Below are 27,441 nucleotides of genomic sequence, written 5' to 3'. Positions count from 1 at the left end.
TAATAAGCAAGTGTAAAGGCGACCGTGAGGATGACTGAGGTACACTCCAGAAGCTAAGCAGATGATAAATGGCTTGTTGCATGGCTGCTTACGTTGGCAAAACTGATTTGTGGTTTGATTTGGAGTACATTCTGAACCAAACTCAGGAACTTTGCGTTACTTGATGATGAATGTGCTTACAGGTCGGTACCCTGAACATTGTTACAGAGCTGTACAGAGTCCTGCTCTGGCCCTTTCCTTAAAATTTGGGGAAGTATTTTAACAGCATAGATGTGTGAATGAAATCTTGGAACTATTTTCACATGAACTTAAAACGCCCAGCACCACAATTGGGTTTACTCTCTGCATTGTTACCAATGTTGTTTGCACTTTGAGTGTTCCAGGCTCAGTGTAAAATGCTTGTACTTACAGGTCTGTCATTAAAGGTATAAGGAATTTGTGATGAATGAAGGGATTTGTGTGAGGTGCATTGATACACGTGGTTTGCTGTGGATTATTAGTGTGCCCCTCAAAATCTAGTGACTACACTGCCATTGCAAAAATCTGCAATTAAAAGTCTAGTGATGACCATGAAACTATTGCCGATTGTTGTTAAAAACCCATCTGGTTCACAATGCCCTTGAGGGATGGAAATCTGCCGTCCTTATGTGGTCAAGCCAATATGTGACTCCAGACTTGCAGCAATGTGGTTGACTCTTAACTGCCCCCTTAAGGGCAATTATGGATGGGCAATAAATGCTGGCACAGCCTGCGAAGCCTATGTCCCATGACCGAAAAAAAAATGCACTGTAACACTAAAGCTGATTCACTAACTGAAGAGGGATGTTGAATCTGGTGAATGGAAACCTGAACGTGCGATACATCCTTAATGTGGAATCCACCCGAAGTACTGTAGTCATCACCGTTCTCCTTTATCCAATTAAGAGCCTTTTTGAACCAATACTGTGGAATTGAAAAGCTGTAGGAAGTTCTATTTGAGATAGTTGCAGTTTTAAATGTTGCATGACTGACTTAAACACTTAGCATCTTATCGGCTAATTACTGATTTCATTGAGCGAGGCTGTCTTTTTAGCTTACAAACTTTCTTAGGACATAGAACATAGAACATTGCAGCGCAGTACAGGCCCTTCGGCCCTCGATGTTGCGCCGTCCTGTGAAACACCTCTAAAGTCCCTCTACACTATTCCCTTATCGTCCATATGCCTATCCAATGACCATTTGAATGCGTTTAGTGTTGGCGAGTCCACTACTGTTGCAGGTAGGGCATTCCACGCCCTTACTACTCTCTGAGTAAAGAACCTACCTCTGACATCTGTCCTATATCTATCACCCCTCAATTTAAAGCTATGTCCCCTCGTGCTGGACATCACCATCCGAGGAAAAAGGCTCTCAATGTCCACCCTATCTAATCCTCTGATCATCTTGTATGCCTCAATTAAGTCACCTCTTCTCTCTCTAACGAAAACAGCCTCAAGTCCTTCAGCCTTTCCTCATAAGATCTTCCCTCCATACCAGGCAACATCCTTGTAAACCGCCTCTGTACCCTTTCCAATGTTTCCACATCCTTCCTATAAGGTGGCGACCAGAACTATATGCAATACTCCAAATGCGGCCGCACCAGAGTTTTGTACAACTGCAACATGACCTCATGGCTCCGAAACTCAATTCCTCTACCAATAAAAGCTAACACACCGTACGCCTTCTTAACAACCCTCTCAACCTGGGTGGCAACTTTCAGGGATCTATGGACACGGACACCGAGATCTCTCTGCTCATCCACACTACCAAGAATCTTACCATTAGCCCAGTACTCTGTCTTCCTGTTATTCCTTCCAAAATGAATCACCTCACACTTTTCTGCATTAAACTCCACTTGCCATCTGTCAGCCCAGCTCTGCAGCTTATCTATGTCCCTCTGTAACTTCTAACATCCTTCTGCACTGTCCACAACTCCACCGACTTTAGTGTCATCTGCAAATTTACTCACCCATTCTTCTACGCCCTCCTCCAGGTCATTTATAAAAATGACAAACAGCAGCGGCCCCAAAACAGATCCTTGTGGTACACCACTAGTAACTGGACACCCGTCAGAACATTTCCCATCAACCACCACCTTTTGTCTTCTATCAGCTAGCCAATTTCTGATCCAATCTGCTAAATCACCCTGAATCCCATGCCTCTGTATTTTCTGCAATAGCCTACCATGGGGGACCTCATCAAACGCTTTACTGAAATCCATATACACCACATCAACTGCTTTACCCTCATCCACCTGTTTGGTCACCTTCTCGAAGAACTCAGTGAGGTTTGTGAGGCACGACCTACCCTTCACAAAACCATGTTGACTATCTCTATTCAAATTATTCCTTTCTAGATGATTACACATCCTATCTCTTATAAACCTTTCCAAGACTTTTCCCACAACAGAAGTAAGGCTCACTGGTCTATAGTTACCGGGGTTATCTCTACTCCCCTTCTTGAACAAGGGGACAACATTTGCTATCCTCCAGTCTTCTGGCACTATTCCTGTAGACAAAGATGACTTAAAGATCAAAGCCAAAGGCTCAGCAATCTCCTCCCTAGCTTCCCAGAGAATCCTAGGATAAATTCCATCCGGCCCAGGGGACTTATCTATTTTCACACTTTCCAGAATCGCTAACACCTCCTCCTTATGAACCTCAAGCCCTTCTAGTCTAGTAGCCTGTATCTCAGTATTCTCCTCGACAACTTTGTCTTTTTCCTGTGTGAATACAGACAAAAAATACTCATTTGGAACCTCTCCTAACTCCTCGGACTCCACCCACAACTTCCCACTACTTTCCTTGACTGGCCCTACTCTTACCTTAGTCATTCTTTTGTTCCTGACATATCTATAGGAAGTAAACGAATCAAAGTGCCTCCACATTTTTATATTCTTCCCTTTCACTTGAGCCTATCTCCTTCAAACATGAAACAAAATCTGAGACTGGATCCTCCAGTGAACAGGCATGTTTGGAACTGAATTCTGCTTCAGCATCTGACTTGCTTTGTTTGGTGGTATTAGTAACAGATTCATTTGTTTAGAGTGACACATTTTCACTGGGTTGCTAATTCTGATTGGATGTATTTTTTAGTATGTGACTTCTGGGATGTGGAGTGAGAGTGAATTGAAGTTTAGGAAAACAGACATCCTGGAGGAAGAACAGGATCTTGAAGTTACAAAAAAAATGTTTAGGAATATGTATTACCGTCAGCAGGACATGCCCATTCATTTTCCCTCTTGAGATCACCAGTCTCGGCTGCAGCTGAGCACTGAACTAATAAAGATCAGCTGAATTTTGCTATGCTGATATGTAAAGCAAGTGATCCAAGCAGCTTCCAGGTTTATACAGTGAATGGTGGAACCCTCAAGAGTATTGAAAGTCAGAGAGATTTAGGTGTACAGGTCCACAGGTCACTGAAAGGGGCAACACAGGTGGAGAAGTTAGTCAAGAAGGCATACGGCATGCTTGCCTTCATTGGCCGGGGCATTGAGTATAAGAATTGGCAAGTCATCTTGCAGCTATATAGAATCTTAGTTAGGCCACACTTGGAGTATAGTGTTCAATTCTGGTCGTCACACTACCAGAAGGATGTGGAGGATTTAGAGAGGGTGCAGAAGAGATTTACCAGGATGTTGTCTGGTATGGAGATCATTAGCTATGAGGAGAGGTTGAATAAACTTGGTTTGTTCTCACTGGAACGAAGGAGGTTGAGGGGTGACCTGATAGAGGTCTACAAAATTATGAGGGGCATAGACAGAGTGGATAGTCAAGAGACTTTTTCCCAGGGTAGAGGAGTCGATTACTAGGAGACATAGGTTTAAGGGGCAAGGTTTAGAAGAGATGTACGAGGTAAGTTTTTTTAACACAGAGGGTAGTGGGTGCCTGGAGCTCGTTGCCGGAGGAGGTAGTGAGCAGGGACGATAGTGATGTTTAAGGGGCATCTTGACAAATACATGAATAGGATGGTAATAGAGGGATACGGACCCCGGAAGTTTAAAAGATTTTAGTTTAGATGGGCAGCATGGTCGGCGCAGGCTTGGAAGGCCAAAGGCCTGTTCCAGTGCTGTACTTTTCTTTGTTCTTTGTTTGATGCCACAAACAATAAGGGTTTTTAAACTTGTGCACCAGCAGTGCTTGTGCTCGATATACAGGTGTCAACTGCAGCCACTTTTCCTGGGCTGCTGCTGGTAGTGCCAAGAGATCAGTTTTCCAAACCAGGAGACTCTAGGACAATCTAAGCAAGTTGGCAAACTTGCACTAGTGTTGGGGCATGGTTCGTACGGATGCCTTTTCTCCTGCCCTGCTTTTGGTTCACATTAGTCCAGGGATCTGCAACGTTAAGGTCTCTAACAGCTCTGGATCTTGATCGACTGAACCCTTTGTGTTGGTAATTGTATGGCTTGTTTGGCTTTTTTAAACATTTATTGGTAATTTACGTCTGAGAAAGTAGCAATAAACTAATAGTTCTGGTAAAATGTTGTTGAAATGTGTCTGTCTTGTTTTTCGTTCTTGGCATTTAAAAGTAACCACATAAGATACAGTGCTTTTGACTTAATGTAAGAAATAGTCCTCTTGTAAAGATTGCTGACTCGTGCCCTAGTCATATAAGAGAATGTTGCCTCCCTGGTCCTAGGGTCAAGGATGTCTTGGAGCGGGTACAGGACATTCTGGAGGGGGAGAGTGAACAGCCAGTAGTCGTGGTACACATCGGTACAAAGGAGACAGGTTAAAAAAAGGGATGAGGTCCTAAAAGCAGAATACAGGGAGCTAGGAAGGAAGTTAAGAAATCAGACCTCAAAGGTAGTGATCTCAGGATTACTACTGGTGCCACTACTAGTCAGAGTAGAAATGACAGGATGAATACGTGGCTGAAGAGATGGTGTCGGGGGAGGGTTTCAGATTCCTGGGGCATTGGTACCGGTTCTGGAGGAGGTGGGGCCTATACAAACTGGACGGGTTACACCTGGGCAGGACTGGAACTGATGTCCGAGGGGGGCTATTTGCTAGAACGGTTGGGGAGGGTTTAAACTAACATGCCAGGGGGTTAGGAAGCTATGCAAAGAGTCAGAGAAAGAGGAAGCAAGGATGAAAACAAAAGGTAGAAAAGTGAATAAGAAAAGTTATAGGTGGAAAAAGCAAGGACAAAATTCAAACAGGGCAGTAGAGAAAAATATTGGGAGCAAGGCGAGTATTGTGAAAAAGACAAACTTAAAGGCTCTGTGCCTTAATACACGGAGCATTTGCAATAAGGTGGATGAACTAATCACGCAGATAGATATAAATGGGTATGATGTCATTGGGATTACGGAGACATGGTTGCAGGGTGAACAGGGATGGGAACTGAATGTCCCAGGGTTTTCAGTATTTTGGAAGGACAGGCATAAAAGAAAAGGTGGTGGCGTGGTTAGGTGATCATTTATTACCCATCCCTAGTTGCCCTTCAGAAGGTACTAATGTTGATCTCCCTCAGTTCTTCCCTCTCACTAAACCTTTCATTCTCCAGCATTTCTGGGATCTGATTTGTGTCCTCATTTGTGAAGAAAGAACCAAAGTATGTATTCAATTGCTCAGCCATTTCTTTGTCCCTTATTATGCATTCCCCTGTTTCTGTCAGTAGGAGGCCTACATTTCTCTTTACTGATCTCTTTCTCTTCACATATCTGTAGAAACTCTTAGTGTCAGTCTTTATGTTCCCTGCAAGCTTCCTTTCATACTGTATTTTGTGGAAGGGGAGCAATCGAGCAGGCTGCTTTGTCCTGGATGGTGTCAAGCTTCTTGAGTGTTGTTGGAGCTGCACTCATCCAGGCAGCACTCCTGACTTTTGCCTTGTGGATGGTGGACAGATTGGGGTGGGGGGGGGGGGGGGGGGGGGGGGGTGTCAAGGAAGTGAGTTTCTCACCGTAGGATTCCTAGCCTTTGACCTGCCCTGGTAGCAGCAGTATTAATATGTCTAGTCCAGTTTAGTTTCTTATCAAGGGTAATCCCCAGGATATTGATTGTCGGGAATGTCAAGGGGAGATGGTTAGATCCTCTCTTGTACGAGATGATCATTGCCTGGCACTTGTGTGGCACGAATGTAACTTGCCACTTATCAGCCCAAGCCTGAATATTGTACAGGTCTTGTTGCATTTGGACATGGACTGCTTCATTATCTGAGGAGTAGCAAATGGTGCTGAACATTGTGCAGTCATCCACAAACATCCCTATTTCTGACCTTGTGGTGGAAGGGAGGTCATTGATAAAACAGCTGAATATGGTTGGGCCTAAGACACCACCCTGAGAAACTCCTGTAGTGATGTCTTGGAGCTGAGATAATTGGCAGAACTCAAACTTGAGCGTCCATGAGCAGGTTATTGCTGAATAAGTGCAGCTTGATAGCACTGTTGATGGACCTCTTCCATCGCTTTGCTGATGATGGAGAGGAGACTGAGAGGGCGGAAACTGGCTTGGTTGGATTTGTCCTGTTTCTTATGCATAGGACACACCGGGGCAAGTTTCCACATTGCTGGGTAGATGCCAGTGTTGTAGCTGTACTGGAACAGCTTGGCTTGGGGTACAGGAAGTTCTGGAGCATAAGCCTTCAGTACTATTGCCAGAATATTGTCAGCACCCAAAGCCTTTGCAGTATCCAGTGCCTTCAGCCATTTCTTGATGTCACGTGGAGTGAATCTTAGTGGCTGAAGACTGACATCTGTGATGCTGGGGACCTCCAGAGGAGACCAAGATGGATCTTCCACTTGGCACTTCAAACTGAAGGTTGTTGAGAAGCATTCTTTTGCATAGATTTGCTGGGCTCCTTCATTATTGAGAATGGGGATGTTTGTAGAGCCTCCTCCTCCAGTGAGCTGTTTAATTGCCCACCACCATTCACGGCTGGATGTGACAGGGCTACAGAGCTTAGATCTGGTGTGTGTGTTACAAAATGGCATAGCTCTGATTATTAGTTCCTGCTTATGCTGTTTGGCACACATGTAGTCCTGTGTTGTAGCTTCACCAAGTTGATACATCATTTTTCAGTATGCCTGATGTTGCTCCTGGCATGTTCTTCTGCAATATTAATTGAACCAAGGTTGATCTCCTGGTTTGGTGGTAATGGTAGAGTGGGGAATATGTCGGGCCATGAGGTTTCAGATTATGGTTGAATACAATTGTGCTGCTGATGGTCCACAGCTCCTCATGGTTACCCAGTCTCAGTTTCTAGATTTGTTTAATGTCTATCCCAATTAAATCGATGGTAGTGCCACGGGCACACAACACGGTGGAGGGTATCATCAATGTGAAGACGGGTCATTTCTCCACAAGGACTGTGCGGTGGTCACTTCGACCAATACTGTCATGGAAAGATGCATCTGCAGTAGGCAGGTTGGTGAGGATGAGGTCAAGCATGTTTTTCTCTCTTGGTTCCTGCACCACTTGCTGCCGTCCCAGTCTAGTCTTTTAGGATCCGGAGAGTTCGGCCTGCGGTGGTACCATCGAGCCACTCTTGGTGATGGACATTGAAGCCCCCCACCCAGAGCATATTCTGCACCCTTGCTGCCCTCGGTGCTTCCTCCAAGTGGCCAGTACATGGTAATCAACAGGAGGTTTCGTTGCCCGTGTTTAACCTGAAGCCATGAGACAGAACATACCCAGGAATGGTGATAGTGTGCTGGGACATAGTCATACTCCAGAATCATACCTTGTAGATAATGTCAGGCTGATGCTTGATTAGTCTGTGAGACAGTTCTCCCAGCTTTTGGCACAAGCCCCCAGATGTTAATAAGCAGGACTTTGCAGGGACGACAAAGCTGGTTCTGCCATTGTCATTTCCGGTGTCTGTGTCGATGCCAGGTGGTCTGTCCGGTTTCATTCCTTTTTTGTGTTTTTGGAGTGGTTGAATATAACTGAGTGGCTTGCTAGGCCATTTCAGAGGGCATTTAGGAGTCAAACACATTACTGTGGGTCTGGAGTCACATGTAGGCCAGAACAGGTAAGGATGGTAGATTTCCTTCCCTGAAGGACATGAGTGAATCAGATGGGTTTTTATGACAATCGACAATAGTTTTATGGTCATATTTTTTATTGAGTTTACATTCCATCATCTGCCATGGTGATTCGAACCCGGGTCCCCAGATAATCCTGGGATTACTAGTCCAGCGACAATACCACTGCTACACTGCTCCCCTGAATTTTGGTAGGAAGAGGCAATATAATGGACACAATTCTCAAGGAAATGCAGGAGCACTGGATCTTAGGGTTGTATGTGCTCAAATTGTTGAAGTTGGCCTGGAACGTTTTTTAAAAAATGTATTTTATTACCAACATGAAATGAAATGAAAATTGCTTATTGTTACAAGTCGGCTTCAAATGAAGTTACTGTGAAAAGCCTCTAGTCACCACATTCCGGCGCCTGTTCGGGGAGGCTGGTACAGGAATTGAACCGTTCTGCTGGCCTGCCTTGGTCTGCTTTAAAAGCTAGCTGTTTAGCCCTGTGCTAAACGAACATGTATCAAAACAAGTTACAACACATAAATAACCTGGGAAACATACTTCGCAGCAATCAGCTATACAGTCTGTACAAATGTTTTCTCCTTCTTCACCCCGCACCGCGACGAACTGCTCCTCAAACACTGTCGCAAACATCCCTCACCTTTTCTCAAACCCCTCTGCAGAGCCCCTTGACTCATATTTTATCTTCTCCAATCGCAGGAAGTCGTACAGGTCACCCAACCAAGCCGCTACCACCCCAGTGGCGATGTCTACCGCCACTCCAGTAAAGTTTGCCGCCGTGCAATCAGAGGTGAAGGCCACAATATCGGCCGTCGTCCTCTCTATGAGCTTGGGAACCACCTCCAGGCCTTTCGCACAGTCTCTAACCTGCAGATAGCTGAACTCACTCCCCCTCAGCAGCTCTACTCTCTCCCTTAGCTCCTGCAGACTGGTGAACCATTCCTCCAAATACAGATTCCTCACCTTGGCCAGCTCCACTTCCCTCCACCTCGTGTATACACTATGGCCTGAAAAGTTGAGAAAGTGCTTCATCAAGCATATGTGCAGTAGGTTAGGATTATCAGTTCTGGTGAAAGGTCATCGACCTGAAAAGTTAAATCGGTCTCCTTTTGCACAGATGTTGCAAGATCGGCTGAGTATTTTCAGCATTTTCTGGATTTGTTTCAGATTTCCAGCATCCACAGTATATTGCTTTTGGTGAAGCAACATCAGGTTGTTTGTGAGGTCCGAAAGCTGAAGTCACTCGTCCTTTAGAGTTGTCTGGCTCATCATAAGAGCTGGAATTAAGGAACTGCATCTGTTTAGCCACCAATGTTGCTCGGATGTTTGCAAATGCAGAGCAGTTGGCAAACATGAATTTGAACTGAATGAAGCAACCTTTTGAGTATGTGCTGTGGCTTACATTTGGGTCAGAGTGACCTGAACGTGGTCCTTTGTGTGATCATGTCTAGCTTGCAGAATTGCTAAGTGTTTGGAGACCACGTAAACAGTAAATTTGACCTTTACAATGGCTGTTGCAGCCATCTGTGTATGTCTTGAGCAAGTAAAGAATATAAGCCTACAGTGTGTTAAAATATTATCCTTTAAGAGCAAAGGAAAATCAAAGGGGGCATGATTTGTTGAATGTAATTCCTGTTTTTAACTGGAAGAAATTCCCAGGAGAATTTCTAATTATTGCTAATCCTTACTCATGCTTGCTGCTCTATTGATGTAATTTATCAGGGGTGTCTTAAAGCAGCGACAAAAGAAATAGGCATGTTTCTGGACCAACTTGAGTGATGCTTCAGAACTGTCAGTCCCAAGTGAACAAAGGTATATTGAATAAGACTGTGGATGGGTTGAAGTAGTGCTCCTAACGGGGATAATGAGAGTGTAGCCTACTGGGGACGGAGAGCAATCACAGATGTCCTAAGCTGAGAAACAAATTACTGCTTTAATTTACAATAAAAAGTCAAGTCAAAATTCTCTGAAAGTTTACTCTTGATTAAATAAATTTGTAGCATATTTCAGCAATACCTCACTCTCACTGTCTCCTTTTGTATTCTGCAGTATTTTGAAAGCAATTTTTAACCAGTGCTTAATTAATGCCATAAATGTCTGTTTTGAATAATTTAATTATGGCTTACTCTGATCGACTTGGAATAGTTTAAATGTTATGCCATGGGATGCTGGAATGAGGCATTAAGTAGAGGCTCGGCACTCACCACAAATTGAGGGAAAGCTGACAGGCCAAGCTGTTTGAGACACTTGCATATTATCCAACAGCAATGATGCCAGTGTCATGGTAGGAGGATGGAATTAAAATAAATGTTAAACGGTTGGACGGAGCTTTCAGCTCTGTGTGGAATCTCCTTTTGTGTAGGTGGGTAAGTGAAACCGACATCGTCGAAGAGTTTTCCAATTGTATAACAGCCATACTTCCACCATCAAGAACACCGTTTCCCAAACTGCATAATGAAAGTTACACATCTGTGAATTACACTCACTTTCCTATAAATGTAAATCTGAGTATCAAAATTCCTGCGCCTTAACAGTGCAGCACGGAACCTACCCAAATGTACAATGATTGGTTTTAGTAAAAACATCTGTTTTGGGTTCTACTGTTTGCAGCGAAACTCCTGATCGTTTAATGGCAAATGTCTGTTTCCTGGTTTCTGATATTACTGGGATAAATAGTCCTTTACTTGAAGTGTAACACCACTTTGCTTAGTTTCAAATGGACAGCTGCTAATTGCCTGATGAATTTGGATAAAATCACAGAATTATTATGGCACAAAAGAAGGCCATTCAGCCCATCATGTGAACAAACAATTCACATAGTACCATTTCTCGCATCTTCTCTCCCTAACCCTGCATGGTCATCCCTTTCCTGTTAATTCCTTTTTGAATGCTTCAATTGAACCTGCTCCCACCACACACATGAGTCGTACATGACAAACCCTAACCCCATCTTGTATCTCTGTTGCAATTTACCCTAGATCTGTGTTCTCATTCTTCATAAGAAGTAGACCATTCAACCCGTTAAGTCTGCTCTGCCATTCAATGAGATCACGACTGAGCTGCTATGATAATCCTCAACTCCACTTTCCCGCCGTATCTCCATAACCCTCGATTCCCTTACTGATTAAAAATTTGTCTATCTCAGCCTTAAACATAATGGCCTAGCTTCCACCGCCCTCTGATTCACTACTCTTGAGAGAAGAAATTCCTTTTCATCTCTGTCTTAAATGCGCTGCTAGTTCTATTTATTCTGGCTGTAAGTCACTCTAAGCAAATAGAATCATAGTAGGAATTGAAACCAACCCCCACACATACAAATACCTTTGTTCAGCATCAATTTAACCATAGGTTTTACCCTTCCAGGCACAGAAACATTAAACAGGGACAATAGTGACGTTTAAGGGGTGTCTTGACAAATACATAATAGGATGGGGATAGACGGATGCGGACCCAGCAAATATAGAAGATTTTAGTTTAGACGGGCAGCATGGTCGGCGCAGGCTTGGTGGGCCGAAGGGCCTGTTCCTGTGCTGTACTTTTTTGTTCTTTGTACTCCTTACTCTGAGGGGGCCCGTTTAGCTCAGTTGGCTGGCCAGCTGGTTCATGATGCAGAGCGAGACCAACAGCGTGGCCCCGCCTTGTCAACCCTGCCCTCGCCTGAGGTGTGGTGACCTTCAGGTTAAATCACCATCACCACATAAATCCCGGCACAGAGTGCCGGAGTATCACAGAAGCGTGAGAATCCTGTGTCCAGCCAATTGGTAGGATGCAGACCTATTTGCATTCTTTTGCTGGCGCGGGCACAAACCTTGATATCGCCGCCAGAGGGGGACCGGGATATCGGAACCCTATAGTCATCTGGGACTATGGAGACTTTATTTTACTTTAGCTCTGAGATTATGCCCTCTCGCCCTAGACTCCCATGAAGGGAAACAACCTTGCACAAATGGAAACAGTTCCTCCCCATCTATTCTGTCCAGACCTTCATGATTTTGAATACTTCTATCAAATCTGTTCTCTAAGGAAACAGCCATGACTTCTCTAATCTTGTCTCATTAAGATCCTGGACTAGACCCGCATTATTGGAAGGAGTGGGGTCCTCCTTTGGACGTTGGGGGCACCTACCTTAAAGACGCAGCCCGTAGTCCACTGCAAGGTCCACCGAGCCAAAGCCACACTAATAAATACCTACACCAATCCACACATACGTGAATTCCGGTACAGAGGACCAGCGAATCACAGAGGCGAGGAGAATTTGGTGTCTGATGTCTAGCCCATTAATAGGATGCAAATAGGTCAATTTTTACCAATTTGTATTCTCCCCCTGGCACCACCGAGGGAGAGGGAGAGGCTGCCTCCTCCCCCACTGTAGAGTGCGGTTATGGCGGAGGTTGGGTCACCCTCAAGTGAATTGCGTCTGGGTTCTCGATGCCCCCGTGGTTGTTCGGTCCACTGTACCGGAATTAATGGTTGTGGTTTAGTGCAGGTATTTGTCAGTGTGGACCTTGTGGTGGGCCAAGGGCTACGACTTGTGGATAGGTGTCCCCAAAGTTCATCTCCCCCCCCCCCCCACATTATGAGAACATACCAAACCAGCCCATTGTCCGCCATTCTCTACTCCCCAGTGAGCCTTCTTTCTATAAGCAGAACTCTTATTGGCCCTATTCAGGTAAACATTAGTCAGTCCATAAGAGGGTCGTTTAGGAGTCTGGTAACAGTAGTGAAGAAGCTGTTTTTGAGCCTGTTTGTGCGTGTTCTCAGACTTCTGTATCTCCTTCCCGATGGAAGAAGTTGAAAGAGGAAGTAAGCCTGGTGGGAGGGGTTTTTGATTATGTTGTCCGCTTTCCCCAGGCAGCAGGAGGTGTAGATGGAGTCAATGGATGGGAGGTAGGTTTGTGTGATGGACTGGGCAGTGAACAAGACTCTGAGGTTTCTTGCGGTCTTGGGCCGAGCAATTGCCATACAGGGCTATGATGCAGCCAGATAGGATGCTTTCTATGGTACATCTGTAAAAGTTGGTGAGAGTTAATGTAGACATGCCGAATTTCCTTAGTTTCCTGAGGAAGTATAGGCGCTGTTGTGCTTTCTTGGTGGTAGCGTTGACGTAGGTGAACCAGGACAGATTTTTGGAGATGCAAGTTGGAATTTGAAATTTGAAACTGCTAACCATGGAATTTGAAACTGCTAACCATCTCCACCGTGGCCCCATTGATGCTGACAGGGGTGTGTACAGTACTTTGCTTTCTGAAGTCAATTACCAGCTCTTTAGTTTTGCTGGCATTGAGGGAGAGATTGTTGTCGCTGCGCCACTCCACTACGTCTCAATCTCCCTCCTGTATTCTGACTCATCGTTATTCGAGATCCGACCCACAATGGTCATATCGTTAGTAAACTTGTAGATGGAGTTGGAACCAAATGTTGCCACACAGTCATGTGTGTACAGGGAGTATAGTAGGGGGCTACGTACGCAGCCTTGCGGCGCCTCGTATTGAGGATTATTTGCGGAGGAGGTGTTGTTGTTTATTCTTCGTGATTGTGGCCTGTGGGTTAGAAAGTAGAGGATCCAGTTGCAGAGGGAGGAGCCAAGTCCTAGGTTTTGGAGCTTTGATATGAGCTTGGCTGGGATTATGGTGTTGAAGGCGGAGCTTTCGTCAATAAATAGGAGTCTGATGTAGGAGTCTGATGTTGGAGTCCTTGTTGTCGAGATGCTCTAGAGATGAGTGTAGGGCCAGGGAGATGGCGTCTGCTGTGGGCCGTTTGCGGCGGTATGCAACTTGCAGTGGATCAAGGCACTCTGGGAGTATGGAGGTGATGCGCTTCATGACCAACCTCTCGAAGCACTTCATTACAACACACTATGTTTGGCATCCTGGACTGGTACAGTATCTGTAATGGCATGTAGATGATATGATTAATTTAACCTAAAACTGACACTGATTTAGCAGATCTGATAATCACAGATTTATACAGGGGCTAGCTTAATCTACCTTTTTCAAACTTGAACAGCTGGCTGTATGATATCACACGATGGGATTACGCATGTGCTACAGTGCTAGAAACGGAGTCTCTTGCGTTTGCCACTTACAAGTAATACTGCAGTCCCAACCTTTTTTCTTTTGCAAGTGAGAGACCGGTTAGTAGCCATTCCCTTTCAAATCCTGTGGTTTACAAAATTCTAACAAACCACGAATTCTGATAACCACGACTGAATTGTCAAGAGTACAAGAGCAAGGAGGTTATGCTGAATTTATACAAGACGCTAGTTAGACTTCAACTGGAATATTGTGTACAACTCTAGGTGTCACTCTATAGGAAGTGACAACACACTATGTTTGGCATCCTGGACTGGTACAGTATCTGTAATGGCATGTAGATGATATGATTAATTTAACCTAAAACTGACACTGATTTAGCAGATCTGATAATCACAGATTTATACAGGGGCTAGCTTAATCTACCTTTTTCAAACTTGAACAGTTTGCCTACCGACTGAACTGGCTTGGGACAATTCACACCTCTTTAACCTGGAGTTACATCTCTCTCTGCATCTTTGATGATTTGATTGCCTGCAGGTGCTCGCATTCCGGGGCATCTCTGACTGTGTCTATATAAACATTTCTGGAACAAGCCTTTCCATTCACCTGAAGAAGGAGCCGTGCTCCGAAAGCTCGTGTTTGAAACAAACCTGTTGGACTTTAACCTGGTGTTGTAAGACTTCTTACTGTGCTCACCCCAGTCCAACGCCGGCATCTCCACATCACTCTATAGGAAGAATGTGAATACATTGGGGAAAGTGCAGAAGAGGTTTACAAGAATGGTTCCAGCGATGAGAAACTTCAGTTAATAAGGATAGATTGGCGAGATTGGGACTGTTCTTCTTGAAGAACGATTTGACAGATGTTCAAAATCGTGTGGGGGCAGCGAGAAACTATTCCTACTGATAAAAGGATCAAGAACGAGAGCGCTCAGATTTAAAGTGATTTGCAAAGGAAGCAGATGTGAGAAAAAGCATTTTCAAAGAACCAAGTGGTTCAGGTCTGGAATGCGCTGCCTGGAAGTGTGCTGGAGGCTGGATCAATCAAGGCATTCAAAAGGAACAAGATGATTACTCCAATAGAAACAATGTTCGAGAGGTAGAGTGGAATGGCATTAAGTCATGATGCTTGTTTGGAAAGCCAGTGCAGAGATGATGGGCCAAATGGCCCATCTGTGATTTTTCAGATTTCTTGCTGAACCTTCATAGAATCCCTACAGTGAAGAAGCAGGCCACTCGGCCCATCGAATCTGCACCAACCCTGCGAAAGAGCACCACCGATAGATGCACTCCCCCTAACCCCACCTACCTGTTGAACAGTAAGGGGCAAGTTAGCATGGCCAATCCAGCTAACCTGCACATCTTTAACTGTGGAGGGAACTCACACAGACATGGAAAAAGCGCAAACTCCACACAAGGTACGAAACAAAACCAGGTCCCTGGCACTGCTGGTAGCAGCAGTGCTAACCACTGTGCCACCATGTTGCCCGTAACCCAGAAATGGGCACACGGCAGCACAGTGGTTAGCACTCTTGCGCCAGGGTCCCAGGTTTGATTTGCGGCTTGGGTTGCTGTGTGCGGAGTCTGCACATTCTCCCCGTATCCATATCTGCGTGAGTTTCCGCCAAGTGCTCTGGTTTCCTCCTACAAGTCACGAAAGATATGCTTGTTAGGTGAATTGGACATTCTGAATTCTCCCTCAGTGTCCCCGAACAGGCACGGAGTGTGGCGACTAGTGGCTTTTCATAGTAACTTCATTGCAGTGTTAATGTAGGCCTACTTGTGACAATAAAGAGTATTTAAAAAAAGAAAGGTGTAGTTTGGATGCTACTGCTTTAGTCGGAGACATTTACAGGAAGCAAAGTAAATCATTTCTTAATAACAAAGCATGAGTTAAATGGCTAGCAGTTTGTTGAAAATGAGGGCGTAACAAAACCAGTACTGACTTCATTTTTTTTTACTTGCATCGGTAAAATTGTGCTGGTTATAGCAGTTTCCAGACTCTGAAATAGTGCCCTCAGGCTTTCACTCTGGGTATTAGCTGGCACTCGAGTTCTGGCTGTGATCTTTGTTAGTATATGGCACTTGGCATTTTGCTTGCTTAAATACACTGCAGTGTTGCAGTATGAATACTACGTGTAATTGGACTAGAGCTTTTAAGATGGGGTGAGAGAAATTGCGTAAATTGAATTAAAAATGTTCAATTGCTTCTCAAGTCTATGAATTTCTAACCTCTGTTAATTAGATCATTTTAAATTGTTCCAGTGTTGCTATGGTTTTGACTTCTCAAGCTGCATTCTTTTCTGTGGATTTATAAAAGAAATAGCTGTGGGAATGAATTATCTAGAATCATTATGACAACAGCACTAATTTGTTCATGTTCAATTTTTCTGAGCTGTTTCTCATTTTAACATTACCCCAGAAGTGTTTGCCTTTTAAAGAGTAATTATAGCAGAAATTGTTTCAGCACACATCTGCTGTTAGTAATAATTTAAAGTATATTTGTAGTTTTTAAATTAATATACTGGATGTGATCTGCACATTGTTATATTAGCAGCATTTAAGATATTCCATGGTACAGACTCCTCAAAGCCTTTTCACCATCTGAATATATTCAAGAGACGGCAGGATATAGCACTTGGGGAGAATGGGATCAAAGGATATGGGGAGAAAGCAGGATTAGGCTATCGAGTTGGATGATCAGCCATGATTGTGATGAATGGCGGAGCAGGATCGAAAGGCCAAAAGGCCTCCTCCTGCTCCTATCTTCTATGTATCTATATATCTATATGGCACAAATGTGTTGGAATGCTCCCCACTTAGCTGGATGAGTGCAGCTTAAGAAGCTCAACAGAATCCAGGACAAAGCTTGATTGTCACCCCATCTACAAACATTGACTCCCTCTACCACCAATTAGTCTGTACCATCCACAAGATGCACTGCAGTAACTCACCAAGGCTCCTTCGGCAGCACCTGCCAAACCCACGATCACTACCACCTAGAAAGACATGGGCAGCAGATACATGGAAACACCACCACCTGTACGTTCCCTTCCAGCCCCACACCATTCTTTTTTTCAAAAACTGTATTTTATTGCAAAGTTATTCAAAAAGTTATAAAACATAAATAATTCGGGGAACACAATCCCTAACTCAGTTTTACAGCCTGTACAAATTTTCCTCCTTTTTTACCCCCCTCCCCCACGTGCCGAACAAATCCTCAAACATGGCCACGAACAGTCCCCACTATGATTCAAAGCCCTACGCTGAACCCCTCAGTTTAAACTTGATTTCCTCCAACGGAGGAAGTCGTAAAGATCCCCTGGCCAGGCCGCCACCCCCGGCGGCATTGCCGACCACCATTCCTGTAAAATTCTTCACCATGCAATCAGAGAGGCGAAGGCCACAACGTCGACCTTCCTCCCCTCCATCAGCTCCGGCTTTTCCAATATCCCAAAAATCACCACCATAGACCTCCATCCCCACAATCTCTGCTTCCCGAACACTCCCACGCAGTATCTCTAGCTTCTCACAGCCCCAGAGCATATGAGCGTGGTTTGCTGGTCCTCACCCATACTTCTCGCACTCGTCTGCCACTCCCTGGAAGAACCCACTCATTATCGCCTGAGTCATGTGCACCCTGTGTACCACCTTAAACTGTAGCAATCTCATCCTCGCACACGAGGACGTCTAATTCGCCCTACGCAGCGCCTCACTCCACACTCTCACTCCCCAACCTATCTCTCCTCCCAACTCCTCCTTGACCCTCACCACCTGCTTCCCCCCCACACCCCCCCCCTCCCTCCCCCCTCCCTCCCTCCCTCCCCCCCCCTCCCCCCCTTGCTCTCCCAGCCACTCATCCTACCCCCGATCCTACCCTCCCTTTCCACGTTCGCAATCAGTAACCGTTCCAAAAGAGTATATTTCGGTAGCCTGGGAAACCCTTTCCACACCACGCATGCAAAGTCCCAAATCCCTTGCCCTCGCCAGCCCCACCTCTCTCCACTCTCTTTACATATTGTCCGTCTCTCCCGGCTTAAACCTGTGGTTCTCAGACAACAGCGTTAACACTGACATCCGCTCGATCCTAAAATGTCTCCTCAGCTGGTTCCACACCTTCAGTGTGGACCGTGCAATCGGGCTCTCGGTATATTTCCTCGGTGCCAGCGGCAGCACCATCGTCACCATGGCCCTCAGGCTGGACCCAGTCTACAGGTCTCTTCGTCCAGCCTAATCCATTCTAACCCCTCTCCTTCCCACCACCGCCTCAATTTCTCCACATTCGCTGCTCAATAGTAATGCTGTAAATTCGGTAACGACCCCCGCTCCCCCCCCCTTTCTGCCTCTGCAGCAGGGCCCTCCACCCGTGGCCCCATCCCAGCCCATACAAACTCCAAAATGACACTACTGTATCCAACTTCTGAAAATAGGCCTTTGGATTAAAAATCGGGAATGTCTGAAACATAAATAGGAACCTAGTCAGGGCATTCATTTTCACCACTTGAACTTTCCCTGCCAGCGTCAGATGCAGAGTATCTCACCTAAAGTCTTCCCTTATCTCCTCCACCAACTTTAAGTTCCTCTTATGTAGTGTCACTCACTCTCCAGTCACCTGGCTCCCCAAATACTTAAACCTATCCCTGGCTACCCTAAATGGCAACCCCCCTAAATTGGTTCTCCGACCTGACTCGTTCACCGGAAACACCTCACTTTTCCCTACGTTCAACTTCTGACCCGAGAAAGCCCCAAACCTCTCTAATAGGCTCAGAAACCTCCCCATACTCTCCAGTGGATCTGACACACATAATAGCAGGTCATCCACATACAGCAATATCCGGTGCTCCCTACACCCCCTCCTAATCCCCTGCCACTCTACTGACCCCCTAAGGGCCATCACCAAGGGTTCTATCACCAACTCAAACTGTAGCGACAACTGCGGACACCCCTGCCTCGTTCCACTATACAACCTGAAACTCCATGAGCTAATTTAATTGGTCCGTGTGCACGCCACGGGGGCCACGTACAACAGATGCACCCATACCACAAACTTTGGCCCAGACCCAAGCCGTCCCAGGACCGCGAACAGGTGCTGCAACTCCACTTGATCAAATGCCTTCTCCGCGTCCAGAGACATCACCAGCTCCGGTACCCGTCCCCTCAATAGGGTCATGATCACATTGAGTAATCACCTTATATTGCTCGAGTGTTGCCTGCCCTTAATGAAGCCCGTTTGGTCCCCTGCAGCCACCCCAGAACGCATTCTTCCACCCTCCCCACCACTAACTTAGCCAGCACTTTTACGTCCATATTTAACAGCGATTTGGGCTTGTACGACCCTCATTCTAAAGGGTCCTTCTCTTTCTTTGGTATTAGCATAATCATCGTCTGTGTCATTGTCTCTGGCAGCTCCCACTTCTCCAGCATCTTGCTAAATGCCCCCAGTAGGTGTGTTGCCAATCAGCCGCAAACTCCTTATAAAATTCCACCGGGTACCCATCCGGCTCCGGGCCTTCCTCGACTTCATCCCTCTTATACTCCATTACCTCCCTCAGCCCTATAGACTCCTCTAGTGCCTGCCTCCTCTCCTCATCCAGCTGTGGAAATTCCAACCCATCTAAAAACTGCCTCATATCCCCATCTTCACCGCCTGGGATCCGCCCGATACAATTCCTCATAATATCCCCTGAACGCCTGGTTTATCTTCCCTGGCTCCGACACTACCTCCCTTGTCCCTGTCCGTACCCTCAAGATTTTCAGTGCTTGCCATTTAAGGTAGCCAGGGTTTAGGTATTTGGGGAGCCAGGTGACTGTAAAATGGGCGACGCTACATAAGAGGAGCTGCCCAACTGGCCTTCCTGCCAACAACCTGTCGAACTGACCCTGTACCTTTTTCGCCAATCCCTCCGTGGTGGGGGCCCTCGAATACTCCCTGTGCACCTCGACTATCTCGCCCAATAATTGTTCATACTCCTCTCTCTTTTTCCTATCTTCGTGCACCTTGAATGAGATAATCCCCCCTCAAACCACCGCCTTCAATGCCTTCCAGAATGTGGCCGCCGATACCTCCCGTTTCGGTTCAAACCTACATACTTTTCAAGAAAAATACTTTTCACTACCTCGGTACACGTGACAATAAACAAATCCAGTCCAACCCTTCGTCCTTAATCACTGACCGCACCTTATCACAAAACCCCCTGTCCGCTAATCAGATAGTCGAGGGGGATGGAGTATTCGAAGGCTCCCACCATGGAGGGATTGGCAAAAAGAAAATAGTTGCAGGAACAGCTTGACAGGTTGACGGCAGGAAGGGCAGTTACAGAGGGCGAGGGGGGTGCGGTATGAATATGGAGAGAAGGCAAACCGCATGATAGCCCACCAGCTACGGAGGCAGGCTGTGTTGAGGGAAATCCAGAGGGTGCGGTCAGGGGCGGGGGAGGTAGTGCCGGAGCTGGGGAAGATAAACGAGGCGTTCACGACAGAAGAAGGTACACACAAGGTGCTGTTAGGATGGGAGTTCAGGATTTTGACCCAGCCACCGTGAAGGAACAGTGGTATATTTCCAAGTCATGATGGTGAGTGGTTTAGAGTGGAACTTACAGGTGGTGGTGTTCCCATGTGTGTGCTGCCCTTGTCTTTCCAGATTTTAGTGGTGCTGGGTTTGGAAGGAGCTGTCTAAGGAACCTGGGTGTGTTCCTGCAGTGCATCTTGTAGATGGGACACATCACTGTTACTGTTCATTGGTGGTGGACAGAATGAATATTTGTGGAAGAGGCATCAATCAATTAATGTACATTTCTTCGTGCCACTCCTTCCAACCTCCGGCCATCTCCTGCCCCAATAACAATTCCCTTCTTATACTCCCATCTTTATTTGCTATTAATTTTGGTTACACTTGCCCACCATGTTCATGCTTTCCTGCCACTTTCTAAAATTAATTCTTGGGATGTTGGCTTTAAAAAAAAATGAGGTTAGAGTACCCAATTATGTTTATTCCAATTAAGGGGCAATTTAGCGTGGTCAATTCACCTACCCTGCACATCTTTGGGTTGTGGGGTGAGAACCACGCAGACACTGGGAGAATGTGCAAACTCCACACGGACAGTGACCCGGGGCCAGGATTGAACCCATGTCCTCGATGGCGTGATCAGCAGTGCTAACCACTGGGCCACCGCACCACCCTGGGACATTGGCTTTGCTGACGAGATTGTCATTTATTGCTCATCCTTAGTTTCCCTGATAAAGTATTTTCCTTGAACTGCTGCTGACTACTGTAGTTCGTTGTAGTGGTTTGATGTATCTTGGTCAGATACTTCAGAGTCACAGGTTGATGCAAGACTAAGGTGACATATAACCCAGACAGATAGAGGATTGTAGAAACAGCAATATGTATTTATGTAGCCTCTTTAACACAATGGAATACTCTGAGACACTTTACAGGAGCATTATAAATCAAAGTATGACACCAAGCCACTTAAGCGGACATTAGGTCAGATGACAAGAGATCGCTTTTAAGAGGTGTTTAAAAGAAGGAAAAGGAGTTAGAGAGGCGAAGATGCTCCGGAAGGATATTCTAGAGTTTAGGCCCTAAGGAACTGAAAGTACAAACTGCTTCTCAAAGGCAATAAATTGAAAATGCTCAAATTGCCAGAATTCAAGGAGCAGATAACTCGGAGGGTTGCAGAAGATGACAGGGATATGCAGAAGAGAGGCCATGGAAAGATTTGAAAATGGATGAGTATTTTAAAATGAAGGCATTGATTTACGGGGAGCCAGCCAACCTAGATAAGCAGAAATGGGTGATGGGGAACAGGACACAAGTTTTTGATGAACTCATTTATGGAGAGTAAAAATAGGAGACCAGCCAGGTGTGCGTTGGTATAGTCACGAGGTAAAGAAGGAATTTATGAGGGTTTCAGCAGTAGAGTACTTGAATCAGTGTTGGAAGTCAGGTGATGTTAGAGGTAGAAACAGGCAGTCTTTAATGGCCTGAATGAGGTTCGAAGCTCTGGTTCTCTAAGAAAATTGGTGAAGAAGTTGAAATTTAATATTCCACCATCTCATGGCCAATATGAACTCACTAATTGGAGCAGAAGTAGGCCATTCAGCCCCTTGTACCTGCTCTGTCATTTAATAAAATCATGGTTGATTTGTTTGTGTTTACAATTCTGCATTCCCATTTTCAGCATACTGCCTGTTTTATAGCTTCACCAGGTTTACACCTCATTTGAAGTATGCTTGGTAACGCTTCTGGCATGCCCTCCGGCACACTTCATTGAACCGTGTTTGTTCTCCGTGTTTGCTGATAATAGTGGAGTGAATGATACAGAAGGGCATGAGGTTACATATTGTGCTTCAATGCAGTTCTGTTGATGGTCCACAGAGCCTCACGGTTGTCCAGCCCCGAGCAACGAGATCTGTTGCGAATCTATCCCATTTAGCACAGTGATTATGCCACACAACCCGAGTAGCAATATCCTCAGTATGAAGATTGTGCAGTAGTAGCTCCTCTCAATACTACCACAGACAGATGCATCTGCCACAGGAAGTTTGGTGAAAGCAAAGCCAAGTGGGTTTTTGCCTTTTGTTGATGCTCTCAGTTTGGCTGAAATGTCCTTCAAAACTTGGCCAGCTTGTTCGATGGAGTCAAAGGATATCCGGGGGCAGGTGGAAATGTTGGAGTCGAGGTCCCAATCAGATCTACCATGATCTTGGTGAATTGTGTTGCAGGTTTGAGGGGCTGAATGGCCTACTCCTCTTAATTCATTATTTTGTATAAAAATAAAATACTGCACATGCTGGCATCACATTTCTTCACAACTAAAGGGAGGTAAGCAGAGTCATGTTGGACTTGAATCATTAATTCTGTTTCCTGCTGCACAGATGCTGCTGGACTGGTTGAGTTTTCAGTACGTTCTATCTTTACCCCTTTGAGGTTGGATTTCCCCCAGTTAATTATTCTTACACTGGGCTGTTCTCTGTCCTTTTCCATAATCAACCTAAACCTTATGGGCAGCATGGTAGCACAATGGTTTGCACTGTGGCTTCACAGCGCCAGGGTCCCAGGTTCGTTTCCCGGCTGGGTCACTGTCTGTATGGAGTCTGTACATTCTCCCTGTCTCTACCTGGGTTTCCTCCGGATGCTCCGGTTTCCTCCCACTAGTCCCGAAAGATGTGCTATTAGGTAATTTGGACATTCTGAATTTTCCCTCTGTGTATCCGAACAGGCACCGGAATGTGGCGACTTGGGGCTTTTCACAATAACTTCATTGCAGTGTTAATGTAAACCTACCTGTGACAATAACGATTATAATAAATAAATATTCTTGGTTACAATAATCTTTATTCGTGTCACAAGCAGGCTTACATTAACACTGCTATGAAGGTAGTGTGAAAAGCCCCTAGTCGCCACACTCTGGCACCTGTTCGGGTACACAGAGGGAGAATTCAGAATGTCCAATTCACCTTAACAGCACATCTTCTGGAACTTGTGGGAGGAAACCAAAGCACCCCGAGGAAACCCACGCAGACACAGGGAGAACGTGCAGACTCCGCATAGACAGTGACCGAATCAAGCCTGGCACCCCCTGTGTTGCCCATCTTTGAGCCAGATCCCTGTAATAGCCTCAGCGTCAGTTTTAAACTCTCGTCTGCTGGCCCATTCTATTGCACATTGATGCAAGTGAAAGAAAGATCTTTAAGTTCTTTATCTGTGAAGCTGGATTGACTGATGCATTGTCAATGTTTCAATGCTTGAAACCAGAGATTGAAAGTAACATGGTGAAACTGAAAGCTTCAGTGGACGTGGGCGAGACCTTTGTCGAAGAGTGAAGTACAGTTTTGGAAATAATTTGTTTTGGTATTTCTGCAAAGAGCAAAGCATTGAATTGGTATAAGAAAATTTATAATATTCCAAAGAAAATCCGAGTGTTTGGAGCATGCAATTAGCTGCTTGATTTGCATTGTCAATTGCTACGAGTAGGTGATTATCCAGCCCAGCCAGAGACTTTGTTGTTTGGAATCTCATTTTTCAAATAGCAAAATACTGCAGATTTTTTAAAAACTTGTGAGGATCACAGAAGAGCTTGTTACCTGAACTGTGTGCTGTCTCTCCAAAATGACCTATTATACAAAGACTTAACAATGTGCCACTGCTGGCGTACCTGGAGAAAAGAAATTGGAAATTTATGTAATGGTGATTCCCCACAAAACCCGTGTCATATTGTGCACAAAGGCTGCCTGCATTAGGTTAGTAGGGAATTGGCTTAGCTGCTTCCAAATAGGCATGCTTATTCTCTCTCCAATAAAAACTGCGTCATTATTTGCTTAGCTTTAATAAGCCCAGGGCATCCTTGATTACTGAACCCGCAGTAAAAGGTTTCCAAATGGAAATTTTAATTGAGATTATCCAGTTCACCCCTCCCTGCCCCTTCTGGTATGTTTTTCACAATCAAACTGCTCCTACTTATCATTTACATTGCAAATAGTCTGTATTGCTTAATATAGTGTGTCTGTAGTGTAAGTTTAAAATGCATGTATGCTTCAGTGGACAATCCTTAATTACTTAAAATAGAGGGCATTGTGCCAAGTACCAGTGTTGCCACCAGGCTTGCTTAACATAATGGTATGAGAAGAATTATAATTTGGTGTTGTGGCAATATATTTCTTCTGTGGTATGCGTAACTGTCGCACATCCTACTATTGGCACAAGCACCAAGAGTTCTGGAACCAGCAGTGTTGTCAATGCACCTGGAGGTACTTCCTCCAGGGACACCCTAAAGTTTGAAGGGATCAAATGCGTAATTTTATTGTTGGCTGTTAGTCATGGCAAATATTCAGAGTGACATTGTAGTTTCTGAAATCCCAGTGCCAAAAGGTAGTGCACCTAAGTCAGTCCTTTAACCTGCAGACCCTCAGTCTGAACGCAGCCGGGAGCACTGAGCTAGAAGTCTCCAACTTGAAGGCCGTAAAGGGTGCTTCGGTCATCTTTAAATAATAACAGTTTGCGTTTATATAACCAGTAAATTAAGGTTGAATGGAAAATTGCCAGAGCCCCTGCAGGAATGACCTGGTGTTGGGTGCAAAGTGCAGTGCTATCTTTTACATTAGACAGCACCAAGGTTCAGGTGTTTACTCCTGCGTTTCTGTCAGAGTGATCTGTCAGAGGAATAGGAGAGGCACTGAGGACATTCTTGACTAATATCCAAGCTAAATACGGTTGGACTGATATTAGGTTATTGTTAATCAGTCAGGATAATACAATGAGAATGAGGAGAGATAAAAACAGTGCTGGGAAATCTCATTAGGTCTGGCAACTCTGTGGAGAGAGAGACTCAGTTAAGGTTTCAGGGTCAGATGGGCATTAACTGTTTTTGAGTTGATGCTCATCTGGTGAAAAGTCAGAGATCTGAAGCGTTAATTGAGTTTTTCTCTCCACAGATGCTGCCAAAACCTGCTGAGTGTTTCCAGCATTTTTTAATTTTGATCTGAGATTTCCGGCATCCACAGTATTCTGCTTTTTGATTTCTGGTTGGCTTACTAATGATTTATTTTATTCATGTATGTCAATATTTTGTATTTCAGGTTTCCATAAATGGCACACAGCTGTCAGATGGATCTGTGGGATCAGAGTTCACAGAGGTCCCTCAGGTAGGATCAGCTGTATATTTTATCTTTCGCTTTTATAAATTGTGCAACAGTTTATAGATGTGATGGTATTCTGAAGGTTCCCATGATTCATTTCTGAGGTTAAGAATAACAAGGCCACATTTATTGGCCACCCTTTGTGGTTCTGAGAAGTAGCTTTTAAAACACACAGGCAATTTGTACAACTGAGCAGTAAAAGTCAACAGTAAAGTAAGCGCCATAGTCCCAGATGACCATAGGCTGCTTTCTGCTTTCCCCTTTGAGGGGGAGAGGTGACTGGTGGTGATTTAACCTGAGGATCACCACACCTCGGGCGAAGGGCAAGGTTGAGAGGGCGGACATTCATGAACAGCCTCATCCGGGAAGGGAATTGGACCTACGCTGTTAGTCTCGCTCTACATCAGAGCTGTCCAGCCAAATGAGCTAAGGAAAGGAGCTTAAGGATATTCAGCATGTCCACATTGACTCTCACCAATTTTTATAGATGCACCATGGAGAGCATCTTATCTGGCTGCATCACAGCCTGGTACGGCAACTCAATAACGTAAAAAACTACAGTGAGTCGTGAACACAGTCCAGTCCATCACGCGGTCCCACCTCCCAAGCCATCCAAGGGCAGCACGGTAGCATTGTAGATAGCACAATTGCTTCACAGCTCCAGGGTACCAGGTGCGATTCCGGCTTGGGCCACTGTCTGTGCGGAGTCTGCACATCCTCCCTGTGTGTGCGTGGGTTTCCTCCGGGTGCTCCGGTTTCCTCCCACAGTCCAAAGACGTGCAGGTTAGGTGGATTGGCCATAATAAATTGCCCTGAGTGACCAAAAAGGTTAGGAGGGGTTATTGGGTTACAGGGAAAGGGTGGCAGTGAGGGCTTAAGTGGGTCGGTGTGGACTTGATGGACCGAATGGCCTCCTGCACTGTATGTTCTATGTTCATTGGCTCTGTCTACACCTCCCGCTGACTTGGGCAAGTGAGCAGCATAATCAACGACCCCTCCCACCCGGGCTATTCTCTCTTCCAACCTCTTCCATCGGGCAGCAGATACAAACGTCTGAGAACATGCACTAACAAATTCAAAACCAGCTTCATCCTCGCTGACTCCTGAATGACCCTCTTATACACGGAACTGATCTCTCTGCGTATCTTCTCTACTGGTGTAGCACTATACTCTCTATGCTTTACCACCTCCTTCAATGCCTCCTGAAATGTGGCCACCAATACCTCCCCCTTCGGATTCAACTCCACAGGGTCTGATCAACCTCATCTTACCACAGAACTCCTTGTCCGCTAGAAGCTCCGAGGCTAACATCTCTCCCAGCCGAGTGAACTACTTGGCCCACTCATCCCTTTCTCAACCTGACCTGATCCTTCACTCGGAGGTGCGTCTCCTGAAGAAAGACCACGCCTGCTTTCAAGCTCCTCAAGAGCGTAAAGACCCAAAACCTCTACACTGGCCCATTCAGCCCTCAATAATAATAATCTTTATTAGTGTCACAAGTAGGCTTACATTAACACTGCAATGAAGTTATTGTGAAAACTCCAAGTCGCTACACTCTGGTGCCTGTTCGGGTACACAGAGGGAGAATTCAGAATGTCCAATTCATCTAACAGCACATCTTTCGGGACTTGTGGGAGGAAACCGGAGCACCCGGAGGAAACCCTCACAGACACGGAGAGACCTTGCAGACTCCGCACAAACAGCGACCCAAGTTGTGATTGGAACCCGGGTCCCCAGCGCCGTGAAGCAACAATG

General features: G+C 45.4%; 1 protein-coding gene across 2 annotated transcripts in view; it reads left to right on the top strand.

Annotated features, from left to right (window-relative positions):
- Positions 1–27,441, top strand: part of fam193a (family with sequence similarity 193 member A) — a 266,074-nt gene that overhangs the window by 103,364 nt on the left and 135,269 nt on the right. For both annotated transcript variants that reach the window (XM_038805884.1, XM_038805883.1), the window contains exon 2: positions 25,627–25,692. In XM_038805884.1, the coding sequence (XP_038661812.1) occupies positions 25,627–25,692 (66 nt within the window). The remainder of the gene's footprint in view (positions 1–25,626; positions 25,693–27,441) is intronic.

The sequence above is a fragment of the Scyliorhinus canicula genome, chromosome 8 (assembly GCF_902713615.1).
Source record: "Scyliorhinus canicula chromosome 8, sScyCan1.1, whole genome shotgun sequence".
Classification (NCBI taxonomy): Eukaryota; Metazoa; Chordata; class Chondrichthyes; order Carcharhiniformes; family Scyliorhinidae; genus Scyliorhinus; species Scyliorhinus canicula.
The sequence above is the reverse complement of the archived record's forward strand: the minus strand, read 5'-3'. Positions and strand labels throughout refer to the sequence as shown.